This window comes from Nestor notabilis, unplaced genomic scaffold (assembly GCF_000696875.1).
Source record: "Nestor notabilis isolate BGI_N333 unplaced genomic scaffold, ASM69687v1 scaffold165, whole genome shotgun sequence".
In the NCBI taxonomy this organism is placed as follows: Eukaryota; Metazoa; Chordata; class Aves; order Psittaciformes; family Psittacidae; genus Nestor; species Nestor notabilis.
In genome coordinates, this window is record NW_009928606.1 from 180,683 (window position 1) to 205,837 (window position 25,155).

General features: G+C 46.7%; 1 protein-coding gene across 1 annotated transcript in view; it reads right to left on the reverse strand.

Annotated features, from left to right (window-relative positions):
• MDGA1 (MAM domain containing glycosylphosphatidylinositol anchor 1) overlaps positions 1–24,847 on the reverse strand; it is a gene marked incomplete at its 5' end in the record, with an annotated part of 97,992 nt that extends 73,145 nt beyond the window's left edge. The window contains 7 exons of the mRNA XM_010014562.1: positions 4,682–4,975; positions 8,173–8,502; positions 8,904–9,173; positions 14,119–14,251; positions 17,074–17,270; positions 21,646–21,820; positions 24,612–24,847. Coding sequence (XP_010012864.1) covers positions 4,682–4,975; positions 8,173–8,502; positions 8,904–9,173; positions 14,119–14,251; positions 17,074–17,270; positions 21,646–21,820; positions 24,612–24,847 — 1,635 coding nt within the window. The remainder of the gene's footprint in view (positions 1–4,681; positions 4,976–8,172; positions 8,503–8,903; positions 9,174–14,118; positions 14,252–17,073; positions 17,271–21,645; positions 21,821–24,611) is intronic.
• Between the last annotated feature and the right edge of the window lie 308 nt (positions 24,848–25,155).

A 25,155-nucleotide genomic window follows, 5' to 3' on the forward strand; every position in this document is an offset into this window, starting at 1 on the left:
TTTTAAAGAGGAATGAGTCAACAGCACCTGACCAGGAATAACATTTGCAGCATGTGAGCTTGAATGGAAAAACATATCTGTGCCCACCTGAACATTAGTTTAAGTGACAAGGGCAACAGATGCCCCAGCAGGACCTATTCTGGCTGCCTCCCAGGTCAGGGCAGAGCCAGATCTGCTGGTTACCAGTCCTGTATCTAGGACTATGCAATGGCTCCTGAAATCCCGTTAACCATGATAACTGACACTCCAAAGAGAATGGCAGTCTGCTTTCCTGATTACACCCAATAATCACTATGCTCTGAAGATAAAGCACAATAATCCATCTGCTGCTTAATGTGGCAAAACTCTACCTAAGGGCAATAAGCACAGTCCTTTGGAGACCAATCCCAGATGACTGTGGACTATTAATTTGGATCCAGAAAGGGACAAATTCACAGGCCACATTTTTCCAGGGAAGGAGATACCCAGATTAATTCCTTTTCTAGTCTTCCTGCTGTGACCTCACCTGCTGTGTGACTCAAAGATGAGAAACAGGATCATCTTTCAGACTTGACTATCCAAAACAAGGTTAACCCTGTGTAAATATCTCCTCTTCCTTTTTCCCTTCTTTCTCTGGGCACTTAGAGACCAAGATTTCTGCCAAAGACAAAAATGGCACCAGCAAAAGTCTGCTTATCCATCGTCAGAATTTGGTGAACTAATTAACTTCTCTTAACAGAGGAGACAGGTACTCTGCTACCAGGCTTTGGTGGCTATCCAAAAAGGGAGAACCCATTCACGTGTTTGAGCAAGGGTTTGAGACAGCAAGCAGTGAGTTCTGTGAGGAAGAATAAACCTACCTGTGGAAAAATACTGGGGTAGATATATCAAGAATCAGGTATAATGAGTGCAAGGCTGAGCTGGCCCTTCACTGAGCTGTCCAGTAGCTTATGACATGCTATTCAGGATTGACAAAACATCAGAGCTAACACAACATCATTCCAGCAGGATAATGTACCAGGATTGCAATTTACACCACACTGTTATATGTGGCTTTAGAAGAGTAAAATCCACTGTGATATGACAGTCATCTCAAAGGCCAGCTGTAGCAACAGCTAGAGTTTAGGGTCACTACTAATCTTTATAATTCATGGAAATGCTATTTGGATCCGGCTTTTAGGATACATAGCTAATGTAGTAATTTTTTTTCCAACTTATTATGCATTTGCTAAATTTATATGTAGGTAGCATTCTTTTAACTGATTCACACATACACTCTTTTCTTTCATATATACTGGCTCAGATGACACACTGTATTCCAAAATCCAGACTGCTGCACATTTTCAAGCCCACTGTGTGTGTTTTACAGCCTTATGCTATCTTACCTACACAGGGTGACCAAGCCCTTATTTTAAACTCACCTCTGCAGAGGATTCATTTTTCCGTTGGGATTTTTCTGAGCGAGTGCCTGGTCCTGAAAAAAGCCTTGACAACAGCATCAGCAATAGCATTGATATTATTAACAGCAACACTCTGCTCTTCCATTACTATGTTTATTTCAAGATTTCAAAGTGCTATGTTTATTATGCCCCACAAATCCTTGAAAAGATGGGTCAGTTTTATTCCTGTTTTGAAGATATGGGAAAAAGATGACAAGACAGTGCCACTCCAAGTGGTAGCCAGGTTCCCAGGAGTTATGACAAGCCCAGTCTCTGACCAAGATACATTTCTTCATCCTTAACCACAGAGCTAGAAGGCTGCAAGGACTTTCATGAACTTATTAATCTTCCAAAACTCTACAGTTCAGACCAAGAAGTTCAGCCTCTCAGGGCTGATGACAGACAATTACAGCTCATAAGACAAAAGAAGAGCAGCTTTTTCTGCTTGCAAAATAAAAAAATAATAGACAACCCAAACACTTTTTTTTTTTCCCTGACAGCTGACTTGGTCTTTTTGTCTTTTTATTCTCTTTCCACTACTGCAGTGCAGTTGGAAAAGCCTATTTCTGGGCTAGTTTGTTACGATACAGCACTATATGCCTGAGGATGAGGGGAGAAAAAGAGAAGAAAAGAGAAACAAAAACAGGTTCTGACATCTAATCAGATCTGCTGTATTGATTTTGCAACTTTAGCTTTAGAGCAAATCAGAGAAACAACCACATTATCACCCAGAATTTGCTCTTCCTTTGAGTGAGCCAGTTCAAAAGGAGCTCACAACAACACAGACAAGCATGCCTACATGCACACACACACACACGTGCGTGCCTGTGTGGATGCACACCCCATCGAAGTGGCTCTCTGGTGGGATCCGTGGGCTAGGGGAGGAGGGGAAAGTGTTCATCGCAGGGGCTGCAGGAGCCACACGATCCCCATTTCCAACAAGATGAGAATTCCAGAGCAAGTCACTGGACTAACGAGCTACCCGTACTGGAGAGCAGCGTTTCAATTAACCACAGTGGCTCCTGCCATGGTACCTATCTCATTCCAGCTGCATGAACAAGGAGGAGAGTGATAAACTGGGACTGTGCTGTTTGCTGAGGGGTTTTTTTTGCATGGGAAGAAAGGTTAGACCCTATAAAGGAGATGAGGGCAATTCTTGCCCTGCTTTCTTGGTCTGCAGCTTGTTTTACTTGCTGATGGAAGGAGCAAATTGACAGCCCCGAAACCAAAGCTGCCTATTCAGGAGCAGAACAGGCAGTGCCACTGTAAGGTCCTTCCACAGTTTCCAGGCAGGAGTAGACAGCTCAGGTGTACAAACACTTAATACACACTCAGCTCCAACTAAGGGTATGCAGAGCTGATGGAGAAGAGGGCCATTTGGGTGGGCTGCTGCATAGACCATGTCACCAGCAAGACCACAATAAAGCATTGCTTGGCCTTGAGAAGAGGTATAGAAAGAATATGTTGAGTTGCTCTTTACACAGAAGTTCATGACATCCTTGCCTTCTCTGGGGTCACATCAAAGGCTCCAGAACAGCTTCTGGCTTGTAGCTACCATCTTTCGTGTGAGGGGAGTCATGTCCTTCCCCTCCAGCCCAAGATTCGGTCCTATGATCCCCTTCCAGAACAGATTATAACCCTGAATTCATCTCAGGCTCGGCACTGCTGCTCCCTCTGCAGGGGCAATGCAAGGCAGCGAGGACCTCACAGCTTTCAACCACCAGCGCCAAACCGGGGACACCAGCAGGTCTGACAGTTCTTTGTTCCAGAGATTTTTGCTGCATCTTCCATCGGTTCTTGGGTGACCAAGAGTCTCCCCCCCTTGCCATGTCCATACGCCTGACCCAGACTGTTTTCCAAAACAGCTTAAACCAAGATGCACATTTCCAACCTGCTTAAGAGAAGCTTCTCCACACATACGTACCTGCATGGAAACCTGCACACATTTCCCAGTTCTCATCCTGTATTTTAATTCCTGCCATGCCCCTGAATGGACTGAGATAATTTTAAAAGGGCATCTTTGAATACTCAAAGTGCCTGCAGGATTTCGCATGCCTCCATTACTGCTGTGCTCCCAGCAGCTCACATCTCTGAGCAGTGTGTCCAGGTGGCTTCAGCCAGGTTATCCACTCTAGTCTCACATTTCTTCTTCCTGAAAAGAGAGCCTGGGAGGAGTGTGCCAGCATGTCTAATGAGCACTGCTCTGCTGTGCATGGAGGCTCAGCACTCACAGCCCAGAGGCAGTGTGCTGGGGTGCAAATTAACATGCTCCCTATGCATCCCACACCTGCTAAATCCCTGCTGCTCAGAGGACATGAACAGAATTCAGCAATCACACTATCCTGACGGGATGAGGTATGCAGGGAGGGCTACTCCTACAGTCACAGCTCCTTTCAGACCAAGGCATTTTATACATCTGCCTTCCCCATGTCTGATTCAAATTCTTGAAGGACAGAGCACAGACCCCCGCACGTCAAAACACACCTCAACAGCATGGCAGCTGAGCAGGCACTCACTTCTCTGAAGGGAGAAATCACTGCAGGGAAAGGATGGAGACAGTCACCCAATGTGGACACCAGCAGCATCCCTACCTCCACATTCACCTTTGTGTACAGGTATTGCCTTCAAGCAGGATTGGGAGCACCACCTGTACTGAAATCACTCAATATTAAGTTGAATCTAAGAATTAGTTTTCTGTTACTCACAGCTTTATTGTATGGAAGCCTTTGAGAGTATTCAGTTCCTGTTAGTGTCTGCCTAGCTCTGCTTTTCAGGAAAAATGGTTCAGGAATGTCCAGAAGTGACAGCTGGGGTAACCAAGTTGAAGAAAGGATTGTAGGGTGGAAACAGTTTAATTAACATTCACTTGGTACCTTTTGAGTGCTTGACTTTACAAACTTACCAATGTACCCTGAAGGTATTTTACCCATATGCAATGCACACAAACACACACCTGGTAAAGCTGCTGTTCTGCACTCATCCACTGGTAGGGAAATGGAAAGCACTGCATACCAACACACACAACACATTTCCCTTCCACTTCCAACGCACTGGCCACACAGTATCCTGTGCAGAACCTTGTGTTGCCAGACCAATTAAGCTAACTGTTCGAAGGTCCCTAGACAAAAGAGATGCATCTGCTCAGCCTGGTAAGAAAGATCAACTATGCCTGAAAGCAGCACCAAGTGTGTGAGCTCTGCTTAGCCCACAGGCTTTTAGGTACACAGGCATTCAGACAGGTCCTACTGCATGGTTATACTCACACTGCACATTGAGCTGCACCAGGGCTTCCCGGGGTCTGATGTTAAAGCCATTGTACCTGGCTGTCTGACACTTATAAGTCCCACTCATTTCTCGGCTCACACTCTCCAGGCGCAGCTTCCCATCGTATGTCTCCATCGTCATTGTCCCTGAAGGCATGGGGGTTTCCTTATCTACCCGGGACCAGATGATGGGTGGTTTGGGCTTTCCTCGAACCTCACACTGCAGCTCAGCCCTGGAGCCCTCCCGGACGGTGATGGTGGACTGACCCTTAGGGACGCTGATGGTTGGTGGCACTAAAAGGAAGACAAGAAGGGAATAATTTTACACCGAGTTTCCAGGGAGCAAGGAACATTCTTGAGATGCCTGTGTTTGAGTAACACCAACAGCTCTGAACTCCAAAGGTTTCTGCTTGACATGGTACAACGTCTATAGGAACATAGTGTCCATGTAAGTCATCCTACAGGGTCTGGACCTGCAGGGTACCAAGGAAAACCCCAGCTTCTCCAAAAATGTATCCCAATACCAAAGGCAAGTGCCAGCTCCTATCCCTCTGTTTGCAAAATGCTGCCAGCAGCGAGGCTAGCACCAAGGAATCCAAAGGCAAAAGCCTCTTCTATCCATTTCTCAATTTTTGGCCATCAGTGAATTTCTCAAGTGAAATCGCAGTCTTTTGACCAAGAAATTAAAGTCATATCTGCCAAAGTATCTAGTTCCTTTACCCAGGTCAGACCAAACCCAAAACTTACAGGATTAGTGCCTGTTGATCATATCTCAAGCCTTACCAGACAGCCAGGATCCCTGGTTACTCCTGAACTACAGCAAGGAGCCAGCTTGGTTAAGTGCCTCTGGTTACTTTAAGTTGAGATTCAGAGCACACTAGTTATCTCTGGCTCACGTGAGTGAGAGTGGGTCCCAGCAAAGATTACTTCTGGCATCTCTCCCAGGCTGGGAAGAGCTCAACCAGCAGAACTGCTGCCAAGCCATGGCTAGAGCTGGAGGCACAGTAACACTCGAGAAACATCCAGCTATCAACTGATAACAAAGCTTTGCTGATAAACAAAGCTCAAAAGAAACCCAATGACTCCAGCTAGAAGGTGCTGGTGGGGAGAGGTTTGCTGTTCATACGCCCACTCCACCAAGAACCCAGGAAGGGAATGCTCGTACTAAAACCCATGTAATATTACCATTTTATTTGTATTGGGCTTCAGAGTTAACAGTTCAACTGGGGTAAATACGGCCATGATCGATTTCTGAAAGCTCCTTTTTGAGCCCTTTCTGCTGACAGCAGCAACACTTGGATTGACACTTCCATAACTGCAAATGCCATGTATTTCGTTTCCATTTAAATCAAAGTTTAGAACTACAGAGGCTGTAACAAGTCGGTCTGACCAATGTTAGCTCAATTCCACTCCAGCAAAGGAGAATGTGCTACAGTAATTGTACACATTACATCCCACAGCTGCTTTATGAGCAGATTTAGGATGGCTCCAGCCCAGTCTCCCTATGCAAGAAGGAGGACACATTTTCAATTCACAGGTCTCCTGTGGGATGGGGAACCTCATCACACCCTGTCCTGCACAGCATGAAGGGACGACAGCACTCTCAGTGCCAACACACTGCCGGCAGCGGCTCACCTGGCGAGAGGCAATTTTATCCATGGGAAAAAGCAGTAAATTGCATTTGAAGATGTTTAACTAAAGCTACCTCCTCGGAGCTGCTCAGTGGAGGCAGCCACCTTGGCGAGCTCAGGCTTTGCCCAGAAGGGAACCATGGAGCCCCTGCTGCCACCCTCCTACTCCAACCCTGTGGCTGGGGGAAAACCCACTGGGTTTTTATGTAGGAACCACATGTTGGAAGTGGTTGTTCATGGGGATCTCTTGGCTGCTGCATGGAGGGCCACTCTGGTAGGGATGGTGGTTTTCACTTCCTGGGTCACAAAGTGGTTCTACTGGACCAGGCTGCCAAACAGAGGCTCCAAAACACCCCAGCCTGCCCTCTCCCATCAGCAGCATCCACATGAGTATGGGGGCCTCAGCCTACACCAGACAGGCAACCTGCCACTGCAGACACTTCCTTTAAGGCAGCAACCAGCTGGTGCTAGGACCAACACCTGCACCAACAGACACTGCCCAGCCTTTTGGTGGAATCATCCAGGGTCTGCCAACCCTCTGCAGCCTCCTACCCTTGCAGGCTTAAACACAACTGCTCTCTGCCATCTAGTGATCTTGGGCAAGAAAGATTGCTCATGAAGTCAGGAGAGCCAGCTTTGCACCAGGACTGGAGAGATCCCAGGGGAACTGCGGGTTCTAGGAACTGGGAGTTCTCCTGATTTTGTTCCCTGCTGGTACAACAGGGTTGGTGTCTGCTGGCATGGAGAGGGCCCTATCTTCCATGAAGGGAAGCATCACCCTTGGGTGTTTACTGGGTCCGTGGCACAGTCAGGGCTTGCTTTCTCAGATGCTAATGAACACTAGGTGCAGTCCCAGCTGGCCCTAGCACTTCTGGGAGACTGGGGCTTCCCAAAGCATCAAAAACAGTTGCAGCACTTTCTGTGGGGGTGAGGGGCCTGAAGTGAGCAATGTCCAAAATCAAGACTGGGACCAGCCAGGCCAAGGATCCAGCACAACGAGGGTTGGAGAAGAAACTTTCACTGAAGTTTCAGGGCAAAATATGTGGGCAGCTGGCTCCCCTCAGGAGTCCTCACCAAATTACTGGTGCAATACTGCTTTGTGCTGTACCTTCTAGGTCTTGGGAAGGCAGTAAGATGACGTGGATGTAACAGAGAGCAGAGCTGGACCCACTACTTTCCCAGAAACAAAAAGGCAGCCCTGAGACCCTGTATTTCAATCCCTGAGGTGACCGACCAACACACTCACAGATTAGTCCTGTCCTCACCAAGCCATGGGGTGAAACTTTGACCCTGATTTTAAACAGGGAGGGACAGGGCATTTGTAACACTTGGACTCCCACAGAGAGTGCCCAAGACAGATTGCAATTGCAATCCAGTAAACACTAAAGCTCTTCAGAGAATTTGTTATGACAGATGATACCAATCTCCTGTCCACAGCTCTGAAAAAAGGGACATTCCTCACAAGCAATGCCAAAGAGAGGAAAGAGCAGCTTGCTTTCTCTTTTACTCCCTTCTAAGCAAAGGGACATTTGAAATTTGGTGAAATACCACTTGCTCTTTCTTCCATCACAATTTGGAGGCTTCTTTGAAAGACACTGTAAACCTGTCTTGCAGCTTTGACTGGACTTTTCATAAGGAAAAAACATAAAGAAATATCTGCTTGGTGCATAACACATCTGGTAGAGGAGCCATAACTGTCACCCATCTCCAGGCTTAGCTAAATGACTGCCTGAGGATGAGACATTTGGATTCAAGACACTAATGTGAGGTCCTTCAAAAAAGCCAGAGGCACTGGGGTGGGGGGCAGTTTGTAATGCCAACCACTCCTCTGAGTTCCGCAGCTGGCACAGAGAGGCTCACCTGTCTCTGAGGAGATGTTCACCTCCACACTGAGGTCAGGAATGGGTGCTCCCTGGAAGGTAGCCACACACATGTAGGTGCCGTAGTCACTGAATCTCAGGTCAATAATCTCCAAGCTGCAGGTCACAGGTGGGAGCTCGGGGTCATTCCGCGTGATGAGCAACCGGTCTGAGAACCTGGCTGGTTTCCCATTCTTGTACCAAGAATAGACAACCTTCTCCTGGGGGACAGCATCTACATGGCATGAGAGCTTCAAGTCCTGCCCTAACTGGATGGTCTCACTCTCTTTGATCACGTCAGGGGTGATTTGAAACGTGGCGTTCTTCATGGCTGGGATGAACACAAGTGCAAAAAAAGTTAGCGACAACAAAACATCTTGCATGGGACAGGACAACCGCCTTTTGCTCTTCAGGAAGGCAACACCACCATGCAAAATCTGTTTGAAGACTTCTCGTGGTTACATTCCTACAGAATTTCCCCAAGGCTTCCCATCTGGCAGTCTAGGATCATTCTCCAGTCCAGGATAGTGCTACAGCCCAGGATGAGGCTGCAGGCACTGCTAGTACAGCTGTTGGTCTGGAAGCAGGGAAGCTTGCTCAGGCATTTCTCCAGCTTACTCATTGCTGCTAAGTTCCACATTCACCCTCAGCTGTACAAGAACAGCCAGGAAAAATGCAAATCTAGCCCCTCCACCCTGAAAACCCCATGCTCTTAGAAAAAGAGCCACTTACACCGCACCAGCAGATTCACTGTCTTCTTTGCTGGGTTCCCCACGTTGTTGATGGCTGTGCAATTGTAGTAGCCTGAGTCCTCCACACGGATCCTCCAGATGGTGAGGTTACCTCCTTGCAGAAGGCTATTGGGAGGCATTGGGCCAGGAGAGTGAGACCAAACCACCTCTGGCTGTGGGTCACCACCCGTCAGAGAGCACTGCATGGTGATGTTGTCACCAGGGTTGACCACCAGCGTCTCATTGACAGACAACTTCAGAGCAGGTGGAGCTGGAAAAGTACAAAGAGGCACACTTCTGAGCATAAAAAGGACCCATCCAATTGTGTGTGCACAGCTTCATATTTTCTAGGATTTGTTCTTGAAAATGGCTGATTTGAGTAGGGAGAGCTGGAAGGATCCATGCATTCATTGCAAATACAAGGTGTTTGTGAACCTAAAGCATGATCATTACCATGTCTTTGAGTCAGAGCACTGTTATGGTTAGGAGACAGTGTTAGGCAGGACCTGACACTTCCCGAGAATGGAGGTGATTGATACCTAAACCACTCCATCACTATGCTTAGAATTGGGGCATAAGCTAGGCTTTTGCAGTATTCAATGCAGGTTCTCTATGGCTTAGGACTCAGGTCAGATGAAAAGCCTGATGGAGCCCCTTTGCACAGGTAGGAGTGGCAACCAGACAAAATTTGGCAGTGGAAAACCCAAGGCTAGAGGCTTCCTGACTCCTGGTAGAAAAAACTGCAGCTAGGCAGAAGGGCAATGGAAAGCCACTGTACCTCTGCGTTACTCACCTCCACTGCACCCAGCCCTCTCCTCTGCAGACACCACTGTGCCTTCTGTTCTGCCTGTATTTAACTCTCCTGACTCTAGGCAGGCCCTGCAGAAGCAGCACTGGTGAAAAGGCTCAACTGGTAGCTCCTACTAAAGTACCTGTCTCTCTCTTGCTGCAACACTATCGTATGAATCACAGTTAGTCTGCTTGTGCCTTGGACAGAAACAGCACAATGGACTGAGCTCTGAGAAGAAGCAAAAAAAGCAACAAAGAAAAGGGGACAGGAGAACAAGAGATTCATTGTCACAAGGCGTGGAAAGCTGCAGCCATGGATTGAGCTTCACCTCTCAGGACCCAATCCAAAGCATGCTGGGAAGCTCAGTGGGATGTCAGTGTTTGCTGGACAGTTCTCACAATCCCAATGGAAGGTCAGGCAGAGCACCAGGCACATGCCCAGTCACAGCCTCCTCCTTCTGCCTGACCACCAGAGCTCAGCCTTTGCCAGGCACCTGGCCCTTGCAGCTGGGAGCCTGACACAGAGGACTAGGACTTGTCTGCACCATAACAGACCATGAACTGCATCCACTCTTAACCCCCTTAACCTCCACAAGCACCAAATACACTTTTCTATAGACCTGGGGACCACAGAGCAGGTCACAGGGACTGTCTTTCATGCACAACTGAACTGAGACTAGTCTAGAAAATGTCTAGACAACCTCTCCTTTGAATACCCTAGTACCCGATTTTGGTTTATTTTATTTCTTCATCCTTCTCACTACACCTCCCTCCAGGAACTGATCCAAAAATACTTCCCATGAAAAGCCTTTTAAAGCCCTTGTCAGCACCATCACTGCTTCCATCCAGACAGAACTGAGAAAGTAGCAGTCCCCAGCACAAAGACAGGGAGTATGTTTTAAGTAACAGCCATAATAATGCAAAATAAGACATTGTTCCATATTCATGAAGCCTGATTTAATGGCATCATTATTTCTGCCTCTTCTCTCCCTGGACCCTGCGTTAATGAGCTGTGCTGGATTTGCATTGGATCTCTGAATTACAGCCCATACAAACAAGGCGGGGAGCACTGCTCTCTCCTCAGAACCAGCACCATAATTTAGCAGCGCAACCACTGCCACACTGGGATATTGCTTTGGTGCACTGAATCAAACGCCCTCTCCCCAGCCACAGCACATGCTATTTGTGCCAGAGGTGGCCAGCTGTGCCTAAGGAAGAAGATGGCTCCTCTGCCACCTGCACTGGACATTTTGAGGCCAGCATCTTTGAATTTCAGGAGGCCACAGCCTGCACCCAAAGCCTTTGACTTGCTGGAGTCTTGGAAACAGTGTGCAAGGGTTAATACATACTAACTGGCAAAGAAAGGATTTGTACATCTTCTCCAAGCTCCAGGCAGTTTCACAAGATGCTATGAAGCCCAGGAATGCAACTGCCCAACTCACAGTGGTCAGGCAGGATGCATTCCTGTCACCAACAGGCTGTCAGCTGTGTGTAGCTGACACCAAATAGCCGTTCCTGCCCTCTAACATTGGGCAGGTTCACAGGGCACAACCAAACTGACAGATGCAGCATCTTGCCCAGGAATCTCCATCCATCCCCGTCAGAGCCAGAGAAAGGCTGAGACCAGCCTATGTCCAGAGTTGGAGAGCCCAAACCAGAGGTCCTGCAAGCTCTGGTTAAGATTTAGGGCTCTTGCTGTGTTTGATGTGCACGTATCTGATCGACATTCATCCTGCCTAGCTCTGGGCAAGGCAACATGGAAAAAAAAGTGACATGCTGGTGCATGCAGTGCCTCGGGGCAGGTTGCATTGTGCATGCAAGAGGGAGGCAGAGAAACTGCAAAGCTGCCACCTGCACAGCCCCAAGCAGCAAGCTCCCATGTGGTGCCCCAAAATGGAGACCTAGCTGTGGCAGCCTGCGTGGGCTCCCACTTCCACTCCTGCCAGCAGACAGAGGTTAACAGTCTGCAGACATTGTTATGCAGGAGATGAATCTCATTTATTTGTAACCTGTGGCGATTCCTTTTGTTCTTGGCTCAGAAAACCTGCTAGCGGAGTCTGCTGAGCAGCAAGGGGACCATTAAAAACAAAGAGTCGCTTTCAATTCCCTTTGAAGTCCAATTTGCTGCAGTAAAGCTTCAGGAGAATTAACCAGATGGGCTGCTTAATTTTGCCGAAATTGAGGAAGGGGAAAACATCAGCCCGACTGTGGTGGAGCAGGTGATGACAGCCCAGTGCTGAGCTAGTCCTGCGGCTCTGCAGACCTAACCTGCTGCTCTAGCCACACGACATCCTCAGGACAGAGAAGGAGCAGATAAAACCACCTTCCCATTAAGGTTGCAGACCAAGAACCCATTCCCTACTGCAATTCCCAAGCTCTGCTGACACAAGAGCTTGGGAAAAGCACATCCCTTGCAGGAAACTACAACCTGCCCAAAGGCCATTGCCAGAGTTGACAAAGCAAGCCAGCTGAGGAACAGCAAACGAACTTGGAAGAGAAGATTCCCTTGGCCTAACATGACCTGACCCTCAAGGTCTGTAGTACTTGGTTCTATAAATATTTAATAGATCGATTTCTATGCACCTCTGTGCTCTTTGGGCCCTCCTCAGTTGCAAAGGTGAAGGCATCCTGAGCAAAGCTGCTCAGGATTCTGGGCACAGCCAGGGCTACAGAGACTGCTAAAGCACAAGTGCAAGAGGGAAAGAAAAGAACTATGCAAAAAAGGAGAGAATTAAAGATTTTTCTTTAAATATTTTCTCATCTATGCACAATACTACCTACAGGGCAAGTAAGCCAGATAATATTTCATGTTAAATATACTTCTGTTATTGAACACAACCTTGCTCACACCACAATGTCAGCTTCATTTTCACTGCTAGCTTTCAATACAATTTGCTAGGAACACATTTGCCATGGCCTCTTTGAGCTTGCAGTGTCAGGCTCCACTGTAACTACGTATAAACATGCACATGTAACTAAACAACAAGAAAAAAGAACTAGATTTATGTGCTATGTGGCCCAAGTTCAGAGCTTAGGTAAGAAATTGGTGTAAGTTCAGCTATATCACTGTCTTCTGATCTAGCTACAATCTGAAAATACATTTTCCCCATACACTAAGGGGCTGAACTGAAATGAAGGGTAGTTTCCCTGTGCTTGGACTGGCAGGGGGGAGTGGACATGAAGAGAAATTTGATTTTCTATCTCTTCAAAGGTAAAGGCACAACAGGGAAGAAGAGCTATATGAAATCCCTTTCTTCATCATTAGCACAGGGTAAGTTTTTAAAGGGAATATTCCAGCATCAGCTACAGTCTCATCCTGAGAGAAATTCAGGCAGTAGTGTGAGTTGCTTTAGACATGTTCAGAGATCTTACTACATAAAGAATATTTTCTTCTGACATTAGCAATAGTTCACCTTTTTAAGCTCATTATTCTTCTTCATTCTACATAAAATAATGCAACTATTGTTCAGCACCTTGGGGCCAAGTCAGATGAATGAACATAATTTACAGTATCAACAATATCCTGTCAACAGTTGGCATCATCAAAAAAGTTCTGTTTCCACTGCACAAAGATGACAGAAGGGATGCATACTGCTTTGTGTTACATTAGAGAGGTGAATAATTCAAACAACTACAATGCCTTTCCTTCTGATCATAGAACACCCCAGGGCTGGAAGTGATTTCCAAACATTTACTTATTTTTTGCAAATATTCAACATGTGGGGGCTTTGTGGGTGCGGGATTTTGTGGGTGTGCTTTTGTTGTGGTTTGTTTTCAATGGACAGGTTGTAATCAGGCTTTGCAAGTATTTGGTACACTATACTTGGTTATCAGTCAGTTATTGCAGTTCAAGCAAGAGACACCAAACTAATTCTGTTTGCAACTGAAGGCACACTCAAGCACTGCCGATATGAATATCTGTGTAAAATTTATTTATTGGGAAGGCACCGGAGATATTTGCTTTCCACAGACATTGGCACCAATGGAGCCTGTTAGCTGGGAGATGCTGAGAGCACAGCCTGGCAAACCAGGCCAGAGTCACACATGAATGAATTATTTGTAAGAACTCCTGCAGCATCTGCCCCACTCTGGACTGAATCAAATCTATTTTTAAAGTCACTTAGAATTATAAATAAATAAACTAGAGTCTGGATTAAAAACTACATAGTGGCTCAACACCTACACATAGTCTGCTTTAATGATCTCACAGCAGGCCTGGCCAAGGCACTGGGTGTACGCAGAGCTACAAGAAATTAGAGCATCCCTGGCCACAAGACTTCTGCATGAAGGATTCTTAATCCTAGCAGCCATGAGTGTGAGGTTCTGCAGGCACTGGACAGGGTGCTGTGTTACCCTCCTGGAGAGGTAATAGCTATTGAGCAGGTGGGGGATTGGAGGGATGCAGAGACCTCTGAGTCCCCTCTTACCTGTGGTGTTTGTGAGCTGGAAGGTGATGGATTTGTCAGGGATGCTGCAGACGTTGCGGACGGACACCTGGCACGTGTAGCTGGCATAATCCTGGGGCCGCAGGTTCTTCAGCTTCAGGACTTTGGTTTCACCCTGGGAGTTGAGGGAAAAAGAGGAGGGGAAAAGGCACAGGTGTACAAAGCACAGCTCATCACTGCAAGCCCATAACCTGCCCCAAAGTTAATGCAGCTCCCATCAAAACCTCAGGGAATTGTGCAGACTTCAAGCTCCCCTAGCTATACAGAAAGGAGACACCAAGTATTTGCAATCGTAACTCCACCTCCAGGATTTCTCAAAACTGCCAGCAACAAACTGACATTTAACCTGAAAGCACTGCTGAACAGGTCTAGACATAATTTCTTGTCAACTGCTGCCAGAATCATCTTGCAGAATTTGAAAAACTTTAAACATCCCAGAACAGACCTTGAGATCTCACACTGAGATGTCGATAGGAACCCAAGGGATGTTATTGGGGTCTCAAGATTGCAAACCCAAAATCAGAGTGGATTCAGACATCAATGTTGGCCTAAATATGACAAGTTCAACAGTTACTCTGTGAAAAATGGCAGTATAAGGGGAAAAAGATAAATCAGAGAACTATTCAAAGAACTCTGCAAAACTCTCTGATCTCTCTTCTCCAGATTCTAATTTAATTCATGGTGGTGTAAATCCAGAGTGACTACATGGATTATGGCAGCCTTTTCTCATACTAAGATAACAAACAAAATTACTACCTAGCACTCCATTAGTTATTGGCTTGTTACAGAAACAGACTTAAGTTGTTAAATTAACAATAGATGTGTTCTGTAGATTTTTATTTATGGAATGTGGAAAGCTCTAAGATGCATCCCATGGTTTGCACACCCTGCAACTCGTATGTCATCCCATGACAGCTTGTCGCTGTTGTTCTCCTTGTGTTTGTCTACATGTCTTCTGGAGAAATCATTCCATAATTGCCTGCAAATGTGTGAAGGTGTCAGCAAAACAAATCCTCTTGAGGACAACATCAAGGGACTGGACAATGAGCTCAGGCATGCTAATATGTAGAGAACAACGATGTGAGCTGAGTAAATGAGAAAGATAAATACCTAGGAGACCAATAACCCTATGAAAGTCCTGTCCCCTGAGATTTGTTGCTATGCCACAAAAATGATGGCACTTACAATGTGTATATCAACTACTTATTTACAGGATCCTGTTTATAGATTAGTAAATGTTGGGTAAATGTGTATAAACCTGCACTGTAGATAAGTTTTAGAAAGATTAAACAGTAAAGTCTTCACCTCCTTTTTAATGTAAAAGCCCACCCAAACCTGACACTGATACCAGTTCATCTTTAAGACAATATTACAACCCCCTGCAAAGTATGCTTTGTTAAACATAGTGCATTTGAACTCCAGCAACATCTTCTCCTCCCAGTAGTGCTGCAGAGGTGTTTCTATTAATTTCAACTCTTACCAACCCAAACTTACAGATTTATGCTGGTGCTACGGAGAGGACCCTAGGGCATGCCTGTGTGGGCACAGCAGTCCTAACATTCTCTCTCGGAGCTGGGAATGACCCATCATGTTGGGATGGGTCCTGACAGGAGCTGTGGGATGCTGGGTCATTTACACATTAATGTTGCAACATGGTGAATTTCTGCCAGATGCCTTATTTAGCAGAAGAAAATACCTCAAGTCCTAAGACATCCTCTCACTAAGCAATGTCTTCCTGTTAATTACACTGAGTTAGTGAAAGCTAGAAGAGCCCACTGTGGCTTTCTCTAAGGCCAGGCATGTCCTAGTTGGATGCCACATAGCACTGGACTAGGCAAAGCTCTCTTTGGGGCCAAACAGCAGCACTGACCTACAGTGTTTCTGCAAATCTGCTGCTAACCTGCAGCTCTCTTTTCTCTCCTCATCCCTCTAAATGTTTCCGTTTGGCTGCCCATTTCCATGACCTACAGAGATGGTGTGTTTCAATAAAATATGAACATAACTACATTAACTGAAAAGTTGCCTGGGGCATTACTCAGAAATCAAACTCCACCAGAATGTGCGCAGGGCCCAGCTTTGCGAGTGCTGGAAGGTGTGTGGATGAAACGGGTGCCATGGGAAGCTGCCCTTTCAGCTCTCTCTTCCCACCCATCACTTGCCAAACAAACAGCCTTGCTGGAAGCACTGGGGCTAGTTAGCTTCTGAAGGACATTCAGAGCCAGAGCTCAGCTTAGGATAACATGACCAGAGTGTATTGGCTAAAGAAAAATTCCCTTTGGTCTCCTACTGCAGTTGCAAGCTAACTACTGTGAAGAGAGTGGTGTTCCGAGGGGTAACACGGTTGTGCAGGGGCAAGTCCAGCACAGGCAAGCAGGAGAAGCATAAAAGATGTGGACATCTTGACACAGGACAACAGTCCAGAAATGCCCAGGTGGTTGGGCTTCCTGTTACTTGTGGCCATAAGGAAAAGCTCTTCATCATTTGCCTCATGGATCTCATGACAATGCCTGCCATTCGCTCACACTGCTGAACAGGAAGCACTTCCCCTGATGTATGGAGCTCGGGCACTCAATTAATAAAATAAAATTAGTAATGGGAAATAGAGGAGACCTGATCTTGGCATTGTTTGCTTGGGTTTTAGTCTCAGCCATCCAACAGCTACATAGTCTCACCATGGAAGCTGTGGCCTGCTCTCAGGGACAGAACCAAAAAGGGGAAAGTACTTCAGTGCTGTCACTCTCCCTCCTGCCACTCTGCTCCGCTTATACCCTTAGCACCCACATACAGAAGTAGGCTCTACCAGCCCTTTTGAAGACAGTGCTCCCTGCAGCAGCCCCCGTCTCTACCCAGCCTCATAATCCACACAGGGAAGAAAACACTCCCTACTGCAGTGCCCTGCATCAGCAATACACGTAACACAAGTTTGCTTTTTTTCACCTGTGTGTAGAGGGGTTCATAGATGTCCACACCATTGTCCTGACTATGGGAAAGTGTCTCAGCTCCCCGTTTCCAGATGAAACGAGCCGGTGGGTTGGAATTAACAGTGCAGCGGAGGAAGACAGTCTTCTCCTGGTAGAAGCTGCCACGGACATCGCTGATGGTCTGGTGAACGGTGAGAACAGGTTCATCTAGATCTGTAACGAAGGTAAGGAGGGCCGCAGCAGTTGTTAGTGAAGCTTGGTCTGCATGACCAGCCTGCAGAGCAGATGATGCTCCAGGTTCCACAGAGGGGAGGGCAAGCTCCCGCACACTTGGCTGATGACAACTGCTGAATTAAAAGCTGATCTGAGGACAGGTAACACAAACAATATCTAAAGGGAACAGACAGGAGAAGCCAAAACTCTCCTGCTCACCGTGCAACCTCCAGAGAATAGAAAGCACCCCCTGGTATGCAGATCCCCATGTAGTCCTCAAGCAAACTGCCTGCCTGCCACATGCTCCTCAGAGCAGTGGGCTGCCTCATCTTCACCAACGGCACCCCACACCCAAAGTCACCGCTCTCCACTGGGTGGTCAGAAGGTTCTAAGGAAACTCTGCTCCTTCATAATTTCTTCTGCTCTCACTTTCCACTTCCCAAATTCCGCCTGAAATCATGAAGCTAAGCCCATGGCTGTGAGATGCCCACACAAATGACATGATAAACCTTCAGTTCAAGGGGTGAAAGTAAAAATCGGGACAAGATCAAGGAGCTGAGATGGAGAGTTATCTCCTATTCAGGAGCAAGTCTCGTGGGGAGCCATGGGAATATGAGATGCAAAACACTGTGATAGATATGCACAATTTCTCTGTCCTCCTATTAAAATTTCCTTTGTGTATTTTCTTCTTTTCAAGATCTGTACTGATTCTCCCTCTTCAGCAACTTCTATTCACCGTATCCCTATCTATCATGCACCCCTAAACTGATCAGATTCTTTTGTTTTCTCCCTTTACAGAAAACGATCCTTCCAATTCCCTCACCATACCTGCACTGGACATATAGCTATCATGAATCAATGGTGATCAGTCACGTAACTTGCAAGGACACAAACAATAGCCCTACAGGGATCATGCTTTCTCCATCCACTCGAAACGCACTGCTCCACCCAAGGGTTGCCCTCCTGCTAAAACTGGATCATTTTCTTGGGTTTTTCCACTAGACATCAGTGTTTGCACATCAAGGAAGCATGCGGAAAACCTCAGATCTTTCTCCTCCCAGAACCAGTTTAAGACTGATTGGGGTTAAATGTAAAGATCCCATTTAACAAGATGGGACCAACTGGCCCCCTAAAACTGAAATCTGTCCCTGTGCCCTTAAGCATGTCTTAAAAGGTACCTGCTGAGCTCAGGTGAAACAATTCTACACTTTCAGGAGCCTTATGACCCCATCTTCAACTGCAAGGAAACCAAAGCACATGCACCCAGTGTCCTCTAGTGCTGCCAGTGCTGTCTTCTGCACATGTTAGCAGAGAGCAAGAGGACATGCTCATCACCTGCTGCTCTCCTATGCCACCTAATTTTCTCGATACTTTATTTCAGAGATCTGTAAGTTTGGAGATCTGACTCCCAAAAAGGAAGAGGGAAGCAGGGCTGAGTTTCTTCTAACTTATTATCCAAATAGCATATGTTCTTTTCTGAATCACAGGCATCAACTTGTGGATTTGCATATTTTAATGAGCTCTATGCTTGGTAGACAGCAATTGTAATGGGACCTGCTTGACCACATCATAGCTCAGACATATGAGTAGAGCCATTAGCAGAACAAGGACAAGGCACAAAAAAAACCCCAAAGCCCCAAAACAAAACAGAACCCAAAGCTGAAGAAAAACATACACAGGTAGAAAAAACCCCACAGCTCCTCTCCATGCAGTGCTGCCTCCATGTGCCTAGGGTGCCTGAATTTTACACCAAATTATTTTGGACCAGGACGATGGGGGTAGCCTTTCCTCTTTCCTCCTTCTTTGTCCTCAACCCTCCTTTATTAGTTCACACTTCAAAAGAGTAACTCTATAGTGCCATCCTTCTGAGGCTCCATTTCTCATCAGGATGCATGGCAAAACACTTCCTTTATTGATCAAAGAAGATGCTCACCATTCAGGTCTCCCGGCTCCCAGCTACTCCCCACACAGAAAACACCACCTTCCTTTAGGTTGCTAAACCTTTCTTCCCTTGAATCTTTCAGCCTTCTTTCATAGCAAGTCAGCTCCAAGCCTAGCCCTCCTGAGAAAAGCTAAAATAAGACCTACAACGGTATGTATGTCCTTCATGTACAAGTAATGCCACTGATGTCAGTGAGCTGCACAAATGATAAATTTGGCCCACGGCTGCTCATGGAGATGGTCGCATGGGACGTTTCATGTGCAATATAAGCTTGTAAACATCCATTCTTTCTTTTTCTTTACTTTCTTTCTCTCCCACATGGAAATAATCCAAACAGCAGCTGCCTCTCTGCCAGTATCAAACCAGTACTTTACAGCCTCATTTGATGCCCACTTGGGATGAAGGAATAACTTGCTACACAAGTTAGTGTTTCCAGTTTAATACCCTCTTGGCACCAATGGTGCTCTCTGCACAACCTTTCTGTCTAATTCTAAAAGTATGAGTGAGGACTAGCACTAGCTGTCAAGGACACCAAGGTTCACATGAGGGTGATTACTTACCTCTAACTACAAATTGAGATGTGGGAAAAGAAGGGGTTTGTTTTCAAATTCTGGTTCACTCTGCTGAAGGTTGCCTGGATGAGCGTTCAACAAGAAGTGTGGCTTTTCCTATGTGTTCCCTTGTACATACTGCAAATGCTAGCAGAAAATAGTCTCTCCTCCCCAAAACCCAAAGTAAGCAGAACAGAGGTGCATTACCAAGTCCATCTGCAGAGTAGATGTTAGTATGAGAAAGCCCTTGGCTATCCCATTAGCCCCATAGTTCTACAGGTCAGAGCTGCACAAGGGACCATGGGACACTACATCACTCTAGCTCCAGCCTGCACCCCAGAAGTAAAGGGAGTACCCTCAGGGCATAAAGACATTCATGCCACAGTCCTGTTCCTAGAGACACAGGCCCTGGAAAGGTCTCACAGTAAGGCTTGAGAAAAGCAAGTTGATATGCCTCCACCACATGTAGGAGAAGAAATAGGCAGAGACACCAAGCAAGTCTAGGTGGGTATCAGAACTTCAAAGCTATGCAATGACAATGAAGAAATGCTCATCCTATCCAAATAGGCTGCTGCTGAAGCAATTTATTTTCCCAGTCTGTAGTATGGTGCTCACACTGTGCTACTCCAATAGAGGGTAGGGCAAGGAAAGAACTGAGAATGGGAGCTGCTCCAAGCCACAGAATACAGCTGCAGATCATGAACCTGTCAAAGCCTAAGGATGTTCAAGTCTATGGCATACTTTGTGAGGGTCACATCATTGTAGGGCTGGGCAGTAGGAACAGGCAGCAGTTGCTGTCAGCAAATCTCTGCCCAAATTCCAGGCAGGTACTGGGGTTTTGAAGCCTGAAGGTTGGTCTTCTGACAGGTAATCAAAGTGCACCTCATCACAGAAGACTGTCTTGCTAGAATGAGTGTGGGAAACAGGTGGTGATGGGTTCCGCAAGAGTTCCAGCTGCTTTATCACACTTCACATCTTTTTAGCATCAACCTCTTTCTGGCTAAGCCTTCTCAGAAGATATGAGTGAGGAGAGGGATTTGGTGTTACTTGGGTTGGAGAAAACTGGAACAGTTGATAGCCAAGGACAATAAACACAATGGTAATCTTCCCCAACAGAGCGAATCTCTTCTAAAGTTGCCTAGACCTTAAATCTTGGATTCCTCCCATATGGGGGTTATTATCCATATTATCCTCCCATATGGGGGATAAGGTTAATTTCCCTTCCTTTTGGCCACAACAGCCTAAAAATAAGCCAGCATGAGAAACTTTCAAAACTTGAGTCCCAAGGTGGATAACTACTAACAGCATCGCCAAGACACAAGAAGAATGACCACTGCAACCAGCCCAAGAAATGTTGAGTCACTGAAGCAAAGGGGTCCTCACAGATTCCTTCAGGTTGACCCCTTCACAGCTCAGTCTCCTCAGGTGCATCCCAGAGCCTTTTACTCTGTTTCCACTCTGCTACCAAAGTAGCGATTCTGGGAGCAGGGCACTGGTTTCAGGAATGTCCCAAGTATCTGAGGCATTACCAATTTCAAGAAGCACTGGTTTGCTTCAAGCATTGCCAGCTTAAAAACGAAGACACAGAAAGCAGAAGGCATCTACAGTGCTACATCCCACACAAGCTCTAGGGACCCCTGGCTGTTACTGACATCATGGGTCCTGGGTAAGAATGAGTCACATGGACAGGCAGAGCTATCTTTTTCATGGATGGATCTACTCTCGTAGGGAAAATGGACCCTGGGGACACTGCACCATTCCCTTTGCTCCTGAACCAGGTGCACATGGTCCTAGGGCAATGCAGCTCCTTGCTGGCCCCGCAGCAAGGCAGAGACATGCAGTAGAACTGTGGGAAGGTCTGGGTTGCCACTAAACGACTTACACTGCACATCTACTCGAATGGACTTGATGGCAGGGACCCCAACCCCATTTTCTGCTTTACAGTAATAGCGGCCCCCCTGCAGCCTTTGGATCTTCTCAATCCGAAGGGTCTCGTTAAGCACTGACGTCTCTTGGAATTTGTCCGATGCGCTGCCAGCGGTTTTGGTCCATCTCACCTGCATGAGAAGAATGTGAGGAATGCAAACAATCAGTGACACAAACTAGAGATCCCAAGGGACAGCAGCACTCCCTTTGCTCCTCTTCCCCCTCCTCCATAGCCACTCTCAAAAACGGGCCCTACAGCACCACTGGATCTTGCCAAAGTTCAACTACTGATCTCGGTATGTCTCGGTAGACCAGCTGCTGATTCTCATCCTCACATCCAGGAGTCCAGGGTAGCCCCTCAGTTCACTCAGACACACAGTGCACATTTACCACTCCTGCTCTGGTCCTGTAAACCCAGCAGCTTGGTTAATTTTATACCACTACTGCACAACACAGGACTTTCAGCATTAAGCCTTGGGACCCCATGTGGCTGGTAGGCCACGAAGCTACAGCAGACATCAGCTCACAGCTACAGAGCTTTTATTGCAGTAAACACTCATCTTTCTCTGGACAGCAAGGCTATTTCTGCTTTTTGCTTTTCCAAGAAAGAGTGGGAAAATGCAGCTGCTATCTGGCTCTTGCTCCTTTCCCACAGGGAACCCCTGTGTGTGTTATTTTTATAAGCCATCCTTTTGCAGTACACAAGCTTTTACTTTGATTTTAAAGACAGAGAAAAAGAAAAGAAAAAATCTCTTCAGATTCCAAGCTATCTTGCACCTTTTGTCCTTATGTTACATGACTTAAGATCCTGGCTTGCAAGGGTAACTGATCTGCATGACAATTCATGGTGACTGGTGGTTAAGAGGACAGAACTCCTAAAGATTGAATGGTTATTTTTATGTCTGGAATGAGGTATAGCCCTAAAAATGGCAGTATAAGCTTCTCCCTTGTTTTCTGCAGTGCAGACAATAAAATAGAGAGAAGACAATGAAAGAGAGAGAGTTTTTCTCAGACCATTGGTCTCCTGTATCTGCAACTTCCTTTCTAAAGGCTGGTGACTGGTGCTCTCCCACAGTGGTGCCCATCTAAAGTCTGGTAGTGAGATCTGGCAAGATCAGCAAATAGAAAGAAGAGAGACTTTCGTTCAACACTGACCACAGATAAGATAGACCAGACACCTTGACTCCTCTGCCAGACTTTGCTTGAAGCTCACTGCCATCACCTGGTTGATGCTGATGCTCTACAAAGAACAGGAGTGTCTGTATCCCACTCTCAAAGCACTAGGCTGAGCAGATTTTTGTAGCTAATGACCATGGATTTATTTAGCATTTGTAGACTTATTATGAAATCGTCAAAGGGCCCCAAGACTCTCAGATTCTCCTGTTTGCAAGGACACTTCAGCCAGCTCTTTAATCTTTTAAATTTTAATCTCATTTAAGTATTTTGGACACATTTTTGTGCTTTAATGACTGGCTGATAGAAGGGAAAATAAAAGATTAAACAAAGGTTAAGAGCTAAGCTGGGGAAGAAATCTATCCATGAGGAGGGAGGGCAGACATAGGACGCATGACATGCTTTATGTGTGTGGGTCATGCCTCCCCAGTCATGCCTCGTGGGTGTGGTGTCCTCTATGCATGTTCAGGCAATGGCAAGCCACAATATTACCCACTAGCTGTCTGCACCAGCTCTGCTCCAGCAACCTCTCTGTCTACTTAGGCTCAAATCCCTGCAACCTGCCACCACCTTCCCACCCATTCAACATCCTTAGGCAGGGCCAGCCCATCATCTTAGCTTCTGACATACGCAGCTATCATCTGCCCATCACTGTCACAAGCCTAGGCTGGTCATTTTTGCTGTCTTGGCTCAGATTATTTCCTTTTTGTTGTTTCCAGGATATGCTTTGATGGATAAACCATTTCAAATTCTGCTGGCTGAGTCACTCTCCCTCTCCTGTGTCATTGTCTCTTAGCCAAGTAGCTACTCAAAAGCAAGTCCACAGTGGCATTGACTGGTGTATGAAGATACATGGCTTCTCAGCACAGATATCCATGTCAGGATTTGGGAAGGAGGCCCAGAAGGCATACATACTGTACTTGGCTCCCTTGAGTGTATTCTGTCACATCCAGCCTCATAGTACACACTAGCTGCCATTTCTACCACACTCTGTCCCAGAGCAGGCAGACCCATGCTCTGGTCCAGTATCTTTATAGATATATCCACACTAACACTGAGCCTGCCTGCTTGAGCATCTGAAGGGTGGGGAGATGCCTGCATGGAGCTTGAGGCCATGCACCCCTCTATGGACCCTGTGGAAGAAGTGCAGCAGTTACCCAAGCTCAGCTCTCCACTGAACTGTGACTTAGACCACAACATGGCTATATCCAGCACTACAAGTCTAAATCTGCCTCTGGTTGGTGGCCATAAAGCAATGACCAGCAGGTTCTGCATGGGGCTCAGTATGAACAACTTCCCAAACTCCCCCAAGCAGGTTCCCCTTGCCTGTACATCCAGAGAAGCTAAGAGACTGAATGACCGTAAAGAACCAACTCCTGTGGCCAACACAGGCAGGAAGCCTCCTCTAACCTGTTCAGGTATTCCTGCTTTGCAGTAAGAGGTTTAAAGATTTAAGGGTGGTTTGTATAATGGATTCAATTTGGGTTTCAGTTTTCTGGGGGATTTCACATACTGATAACCATTAGAAGCTCTGTGTATGTTCCTGCAGAGCTTTGTGGACTGTTTTCCATGAAAGTAAGACTAGATGCTTCATAGCTTAACAGGCTAGTGCTTGCTATGGGGCATCCCTACTTGACTTCAACATGTAGGAGAAAGCGGGGAACCCTGCTGCCCGCAGTTCTCCTCTATGTGGAGATTACAGAGAGTTGCCACGGGGAGCAGGGGTGCCAGGCAAGACTGACAGCTTACCTGTGGCCGGGGGTGTCCTGTGACCAGACACTGCAGGACCAGCGTGTCCCCCTCCCGAATTGTGTAAACGCGTTCACTAATGTTGTCTTCCTTCACCACGCATGCCTGCCCGGCATGGATGATTTGGGCCTGAGCAGGAGCTGCAGAGAGGAAAGAAGAGGTAAAGAGGGAAGCGAGCAGCACCCCAGCCCGTTGCCCAGGGTGGCTGCTCCCATGGCAGAGTGGAAGAGCCACCTCTTAAGCCACAGAGGGGAAGAGCCAGACCGTGCTGGATGTGAGACACAAAGGTCTAAGGAGATAGAAAACTGAGTGATTTTCCCCATCTCCTGGGCAGCTGGCATCAACTGCTATTTAAAAACCTTTGGTCCTGTTGGGATGAGCAACTTTAGGCACTGAAAAGCAGAACATGGAGCATGTGGACCCTCCTACACAGGCTGAGGACCAAGAATTCTCTGCTCTCATCTCTTCCAGAGAAGAGTCTGTGCAAGTAGTTAAAGCAGGGACCTGGTCAAATCACAACTGCTCTAAAACTGTCTAAACCAGG